Below are 8,284 nucleotides of genomic sequence, written 5' to 3'. Positions count from 1 at the left end.
TTTGTATCATCAGCAAACAAAACAAACGTGTTATCTGGTAATGTTACTGTTGAAAGGTCATTGACATACACAAGAAAAAGTTAAGGGCCCTAAGATGGAACATTGTGGGACCCCAAGTGCAATTAGTTCCCAGTTGGATGATGTCTCAAGGCTTAACACATATTTCTTTCCTAATAACACCCTTTATTTCCTGCCAGAGATATAAAATTTGAACCATTTTGCAGCATCTCCTGTTACACCATAATATTCTAATTTACTTAAAAGGATATTGTGATTTACATAGTCAAATGCCTTTGACAGATCACATAATATACCAGTTGTCTGCAATTCTTTGTCTAATGAATTAAGTACATTTTCACTGTAAGCGTAGATAGCTTTCTCAATATCAGAATCCTTTAGAAATCCGAACTGCAACTTTGACAATATGTTATTTGTGATAAGAAGATTATAAATCTGATTGTAAATTACCTCTTATAAAATTTTTGAGAACCCTGTCAGAAGTGAAATTAGATGGAAATATGATGCTATTTCTTTACCTTCCTTCTTGTATAGTGGCTTAACTACAGTGTATTTCAAGCATTCAGGGAATATTCCACTGATAAGCAACTGGTTACACAGATTGCTTAATATGTTACTTAGCTTAGAATCACATTATCAATTAACTTTGCTGATATTTCATCATAACCAATAGATGTTTTTTGATTTTAAAGATTTTATGATGGACATTACTTCTGCTTGGGTAGTGAGGGTCAAATTCATATTATGGAAGTTACTTGAAATGTCTGGTCTGAAGTATCCCATGGCAGCATCTTTTCAGTAAGAGTTATAACATGTTTGTTAAAAAGTTCTGCAACACTATACACACCTGTCACCAATGTATCATTTACTCTTAATGCTATTTGTCCCTCTTCATGTCTGGTTCTACCAGTCTCCTCCTTCACTACATCCCATATTGTCTTTATTTTGTTATCTGATATGACTATATTTCCCTTGTAATATATTTGCTTTGATATCTGTATTACAGTCTTTAATATTTGCAGTATTTCTTGTAATGTGCTATAGCATCAACATCAGAACTGTTTTGGATTGACAGATACAGTTTTCTTCTTGTTTTACCAGATACCTCTATTCCTTGAATAATCCATGGCTTCTTTGTAGACTTTGCTCTAACCTTGGTTTGTTTTGGGGGGAAAATGTGTTCAAGTAAGGTAAGCACTTTATTAGCAAAAGTGTTATATTTTTCATTCATGCCATGAGCATTGTAAACATCACTCCAGTGAATGTCTCTGAGGAGTGTCCTAAAATAATCAATTTTTGGCTTATTGATTGCCCTCTTGAGTTCAAATTTAACAGATTTTGTATCCTGTTCAGTATTAACATTTAACAGTTGGAACTGTGTGTCATGGTCTACAAGGTCTTTGACTATTGATTTTGTACTATAATTTTGTTTCTTGGACTTTTCTATAAAGATATTATCAATGGCTGTTTGTGAGCAATTGGGTACCCTAGCTGGGAACTTTACAATGGTAATTAAGTTGGAGTTCTTATTGGCAGAGTCTTTAAGGAAATCTACATTGAAGTCACCAGCAACCACTATTTCTTTGTTTTTGGTTGTTAAATGGGCCAGTACAGCTTCAAGGTGGTTTATGAACAGCTTAAAGTTACCTGCAGGTGCTTAATATACACTTAATATTATGAAGGATTTTTTGTGAAATTCTACTTCTGTTGCACACACTTCCATATGCTGTTCTAGGCAAAATTTATGAATGTCTATGTTCTTAAATTTATGACAGTTCCTATTGAATGTGACAACTCCTCCTTTCCCCATTGATACTCTACAAAAGTGAGATGTTAATCTAAACCCTGTAACACTTAAAAAGTTCTATACCAGTTGTCTCATGATGTTCAGAGAGGCAGGTTACGTAAGCTGGATTTGAGGACTCTAATTCATCTACGCAGATAATTTATTCATTAATTTTATTCTCGGTCATCAAATATTTTGATGCAATAAAGATAGTTGACATTTCACACTGACTGAGTTAAAATTGGGTAGAGTTGAAATTTCTGCTGATTGTTGAAAATTCTTAACCAACAGCTGTTTATGCTGATGAAATAAGCTAGAATTATGTTTTTTGGTTTCTTTCTCACACTGAAGTTTCGTCTCAATCCTAACCTCTTTTAAAAGTTAGTTTCTTTCTGTCCTCCCTACCCTAAAAAAGGGACTTTTCTGAACCCTGTAACCACTGGTATTTTATCACTCATGACAGTGACTCCCCCCTTTAACTTTTCTGCTATTTTCTCACGCCAGTTTACCCTTCCCTTTCCTGTTGAGGTGAAGGCTATCGCTACTATAATCCCACCTATTGAGAGAATCAACAGGAACCACACCAATGTGTGACCCTGCACCCAACATAAGCAGCCGTTCCAACTCCAAATTAACTCTCCTGACAGAAGAGTTTAAATGAGGTCGGTCTTGGCGCCCAAGAACAGATACAATCTCAACACTGGTACACTTCGATGCTGATGCAATCTTTGCCAGGTCACACTCTATGCTGTACCCAGGATCTCTGTCAATACTATTTCCTGGCCCCTCACTATGACCACGGTGACTTCCTTAGTGAAATATTTTCAAAGTGATCCTAAATTCTCTGTCACCTGCCCTAGACCAGCACTAGGTTTAAAAAAATTGGTGACCTGGTGTTCTGATCCTAGTTCATCCTGCAAAAGTTGGCTAGTACCTCTTCCAGGGGAACTACCTAACAACATTTCCTTTCTCTTTACTGATTTCCCTACATTCTTACTTTTCAATTTGCTGCTGGAAGTTTGTTGTGCCCTGTCTACACCTGCAGCTGCTTTCATTACTGCAGGGTCAGTTTCTGTACACGGGCTATCGCCTGTATTTGTCACACTTACAGCACAGATGGTTTGAAAATGGACTCAGGTGTCCAGTGCCAATCACCATCAAGAAATAAAAAATAGATACTTCTCAATGCAACTTATGACGGAGTTACAACCACTTACTTTAATTATAAGACAAGTTGCTGACCTATTTTTCACCTGCAGCATGCTACTAGTTCGAAAATACACTTCGTGATAAAATACATAAGAGTGAAATGTACAGTAATAGTGCAGCAGAACAATTGTGAAAAGTCATTTGGGAACATCTGAGGGCATTGACACAGCGGTAAGCTTCTAGGCCTATTAAATTAGTTCAGTACACTTTTTGCACTGTTTTTTTTTTCCTTAATTGTCCCAGTTTTCCTAAACTTTTTCAAATGCCCAGTTTTTTAATAAAAATGAAATGGACATAGTAACATAGAAAAAATATGTGTATGTATGAATATTATTTATATCGATGATGCGCAAAGAGCTACACTGAATGTGCTTGTATCGATGTTTCGAATGAAACGTAACATATCGACAGAACAGCGCGACACGGATACGTCACTGAGTTTCAAAAAGTGTTTAATAACATTCGAGATAAGGAGGTATAGTTAGGTTCTGCCTTTGCCAGTACTTGACGTATGCTGAGTCACCTGTTGTAATGTCTTGGTTAAGAAGCATAGTTAGACACTGAAACAAGAGTAAACCATAGCTGTCACTGTCAGTGAAAAAGAGTTTGTTCTTTTAAAGGTACGAGGTTCCAAAAAGATGCACGTAAAAACATAATTTCTATCGAAATAACACTTGCCGTTAAGAGCGCCTGCGTTTGTATCTGTCTCACAAAGCGTTAAAATGCAAGAAAAATTATTGTTTTGTGATAAGCAATATTTCTGCTGATATGCCGGTATCAGTGCAGCCCACATCTAAATTTCCAAGATCTGCCTTTGTAAGGAATACTTTATTACGGATGTTTTCGCTATGATTTTATGGTGGTGTCCGTTCAGTTGGTATATGTATTTTGTGACCTAAGAGATTAATTTCTTAAGTGTAGTGCCTAGGCAGTAATTCAGAAAGGTTTGACACCTGAACATGGAGGTTTCAAAAACCGTATTTAACCTCCAGAGAACGAAGAAACTAAGTCACTATTAGTGACCTCATGAAGTTTCGCATTTAGATTTTTCCTCCGTGCAGATTGATTGACTTTTACTTGGTCCTATTTGATTACATTTTGTGCAATGTATGTGCTTGTAAACAGGACAAGTCAACGTAATCCAATGTCTCAAGCATACATATTACTGTACAAAAACTCAAACTGGCGAATAGGGTAGTAATGTTACCTACATTGTTTCATTTGACAGCACCAATTGTGTACATAATAAATGGTCTTTTTTGGTCTTTTAGAAAATATAAACTCTACAATTAACTTTCCCTCAGAATGGGCGCCGTAGGAAGATACGGATTCTTCATTGTAAGCACACTGGGGCTGTTTAGTGCTATATTTTGGACATACATATCACAAGTACCACCACTTCCGGAAATTAAACCTCAATGGTGGGGTCCAGGCCAGCCTCAGGCAGTCGACAGATCAATAAGACCATTCAAGATAAACATATCAGATGAGGTAATAAATTATTTTTAATTTTCTGTGCCTTTTGTTAATTTGTTATATAAATCTCGTGTTCAATAAATCTCATTCGTCAGATTTTTTTCCAGTAAACACTCCATGTAGAATCCTATTTGTTTTTTTTTCTTAATTTATTATTAAGCTAGGTGTAACCACCAAAAAAATGTTACGCTTGGAGTGTTGTTAAGTTTTATGTTCACCACTGGAGCCATTATCTTCCTACATGAATTTTTTTAGGTAAAAATAAGGAATGTGTCATTCTGAGTTAGTGTCAAAATTTTGATAAAAGCTATAGTGGTTCAGGTTCAAACTCTGGTACAATACACAGTTTTAATCTATTTTATTTGATCACTGCCAACACCTGCAGTCATGGTTATTATCCTTGTATGAAGAAACCAACAAACCCTGCACCCCTCCCTCGTCACTGTTGCTACCACTGCTATTGCTGCCACCACTTCTCACCCACCCTTATTCCATCCCAGCAGCTGAGAGAGGTTAGAAACAAGAATAAAAACTTGACATGCACATAAAGCAATCAACTGTTTAAACAGAAGAGAATTTCCTGTTCAAACTGCCACAGCCTTCATTGTTGGTACGTTGTGGACTTATAATTTTGGGTGCAGACATGTTTATTGTCACAATAGCAGTTGGCTCAGATTAATCTCCATGGCAGCCAAATTGTTGGCAAATACAAATGTCGTAAACTGAGGGTCATTCTGGCTAAGGATGATAAAACTGGCAGTAGCCTAGAAATTCGATTGTGACACTTTCTACTACTAGCCCACCAATGTAAGAGAACTGTGGTACTCATGACTTTGGAAGAATTGATGACCTGAGAAGTCTTCATGGTTGTCTTTAATGCTGTTTAATAGTAATAATTATGATAAACAATATAATTTATTTGTAATAAAATACTACAGGAAACATTACATTTGAAACAACTGCTACATACCCTACCCTCACAGTATGGTAACTTGTGCATTGTATTCTTACATTCTCATTCCATTTGTAGATCTATATCGACACAGAGTAATAAAGCTGCTTGTAAATTTGCATTACCAGAAATAGAATGGTGCAGTTGTACATACTACTGTGTTTTTTGGGTCAGTGGGTATGATTTGGCAACTGCTTCACGAGGCCAAACTAGAAAGCAATCATGCAGCTTCCTAGGAGAAGCTTCACAATGAACGTCTACTGTCCCCTTTTATCTGTCAAGGACAGTATTGGTCTTGAGTGGCAGGATCTAATATGTTTTGATAAGTCAGTATTTTTATAGAAAAATGATTTTCCAGTATGAGTGTATAGGCTGCACAGTGTCTATTTTGACACCAAATATATCTGCAGGACACCACAAATTGGCTGGTTTGTAAATGAAGTGTTCCTGTGGACTTTGAGTGCTTCACCGGATAGAGAGACAACATGGTGCTACCAAGTATGTCTGCATTATGAGTAATATTGTGATAGCATTAGGACAACAACTGCAATGGTTGACAAATATTTGGAAACACCTTGAAAAATGCAATCTTGAAATTAAATGTAGATGCTAGCCAATCCTGCAGGTTGTGCTGTTGTATTTGACCATTAACAGTGCTTGTGCAATATCCGGAATACATTGCAAGCACCCAGTTGTAGTCAGGACAGTGAATGCATTATATCAGAGCTAAGTCAAACATGCGCATTTTGTTGCTACTTGTATGGTGAGTGCTTCTGTGACCAAGATAGCTGAAGGGCTTGGTGTTTCAAGAGGCACCTTAGATCGATCTTTTATACAGGAAAAGTGGAGAAACATCTTCCACAAATCACAATGCAGACAAAAGTGCGTTGAGTGATCATGGCAAATGGTCATTTAAGAGGATTATGATGGAAGAATAAAAGGATGACAGCTGCAGAAGTCACTGCAGAACTGAATGTTGCACTTGTGAATCCTGTCAGCACCAAAGCAACATGAAGGTAGCTACAGGAATGTCTCTGCAGGGCAAGCTAGAATTCCAAAACTACTCATTGGTGTTGCAAATGCCCGTACCCAGAAAGCTTGGTGCCAAAGTCATTAAAACTTGGTCTATTAAGCAATGGAAGAAAATCATTTAGTCGGATGAGTCTTGTTAAACACTGTTTCCAACTTCTGGCCAATTTTACATTACAAGAGTAAAACTTGGTAAGGGTTCGGCAGTGATTCTTATGACATTTCAGAAAACTTTCCCGCAACCAATATTCTTTTTCATCTTTTGTGATTTATTTGTAGATTCTCGTCTTCTCCATTACCTAACCTTTCATTAACAACTATACTTAATTCCATACCAACTACTTCTAAGTCTCCTAACCGAGCATGTGGTCATTTATACAACCATTTAACAGTGAGGTTATTCTTTATTACTTTGTTAAAACTTACAATATAATTACAATTTTATAACCGAAATTATCTCCCTACAAGACTTGTATTAACATTTGCTTGGCATTTAACACAATTACAGTGGCAATTTTTATCAACATTATTCTTTTTTATGAAATTAGCAAACTAATAACATTATCATACAGAAGAACTAGAATAGTAATTAGTGGAATCATCTTTCCAGGGAAAAATCTATCTTCAAAATCTGACATTTACACCGAACGAGGTAGCGCAGTGGTTAGCACACTGGACTGTCGTTCAGGAGGATGGCAATTCAAACCCATGTCCAGCCATCATGATTTAGATTTTCTTTGAATTCCCTAAATTGCTTCAGGCAAATACCATGGTGGTTCCTTTGAAAGAGCATGGCTGATTTACTTCCCCATCCTTCCCTAGTCCAAGCTTGTGCTCTTTCTCTTATGATCTGTTGTCGACGGGACATTAAACACTAATCTCGTCCTCCTCCTATTTGAAAATTGCATGTATTACTTGATGTTAACAATACAATGTTTTATGTATTCCTCTTATTTGACTTAGTCAGCTACACTGCTTGACAAAAAAAGTGAAGAACAATATAGTCAAATTTACAAAGAACTTAGCAGTATGAGAGCTGACCACAACTTTTCAAATGTGTCATTGATATCCAGAATGTTGGTGTCAAAGCTGGTCCCACACTTTCTATCACAGACAGATCTGGGGATCTTAATGGCAATGGGAGTACCCCAACAACACATAGACAGCTGCTAGAGACACATGCTCTGTGTGGACAAGCAACATAAGGAGGCAGGATGTCCGTGATGTACCAGTGTCCCATCAGGTTACACTCAAGTCATCCCTCAGCTGTGACCTGAAGCCATACCTATGGCTCTCCACACCATGATGCCAGGCTTAACATCAGTGTGCCTATCCAAATAGTTGGAAGAATGGGAACACTGCCCAGGTCCCTGCCACACTCGCCAACTATGGTCATTTGGGGTAGTGCACCACTCAACACAGTGCAGCCACATTCATCAGCAGTCCATGTTTCTTGGTCACAGCACCACTCCAAACACAGTTCTTTATGTTAACGGCAACCTAAACATGGGACAGTAATTACCTAGTCCAGCTGCTGCTAGTTGCTGCCTAATGGTGTGGGATAGTACAGAGTGCTGCAATGAGTCAGTTATTTGTTCTTGGGGGCAGATGTGAAGGGTTGAAATGTGTCTGGTGCAGAATATGGAGATCCTCGCTTGTGGTGGTCAGACATGGTTGACTAGAACTGTGGCAAAGAGTATACCTGCCCTCATGCTCCCAAGCAGTTAAACATCCACTGCACCACATCTGAATGCCGCAAAAATCTATATATTGCATGATTCAACTAGGTGACTGAGTGGAGATTCATGATGAGG

General features: G+C 37.6%; 1 protein-coding gene across 4 annotated transcripts in view; it reads left to right on the top strand.

The window, feature by feature from the left end:
- Positions 1-3,390: 3,390 nt before the first annotated feature.
- Positions 3,391-8,284, top strand: part of LOC124622314 (juvenile hormone epoxide hydrolase 1-like) — a 56,101-nt gene continuing 51,207 nt past the window's right edge. The window contains exons 1-2 of one of the 4 annotated variants that reach the window (XM_047147995.1): positions 3,391-3,488; positions 4,318-4,504. In XM_047147995.1, the coding sequence (XP_047003951.1) occupies positions 3,394-3,488; positions 4,318-4,504 (282 nt within the window). In that variant the 5' untranslated portion in view covers positions 3,391-3,393. Of the gene's footprint in view, positions 3,634-4,284; positions 4,505-8,284 lie in introns of all 4 variants that reach the window. The other 3 variants (XM_047148015.1, XM_047148001.1, XM_047148008.1) reach the window with 3 other exon arrangements.

Source organism: Schistocerca americana, chromosome 1 (assembly GCF_021461395.2).
Source record: "Schistocerca americana isolate TAMUIC-IGC-003095 chromosome 1, iqSchAmer2.1, whole genome shotgun sequence".
In the NCBI taxonomy this organism is placed as follows: domain Eukaryota; kingdom Metazoa; phylum Arthropoda; class Insecta; order Orthoptera; family Acrididae; genus Schistocerca; species Schistocerca americana.
Note: the sequence above shows the minus strand (reverse complement) of the source record. Positions and strands in the feature narration are given on the sequence as shown.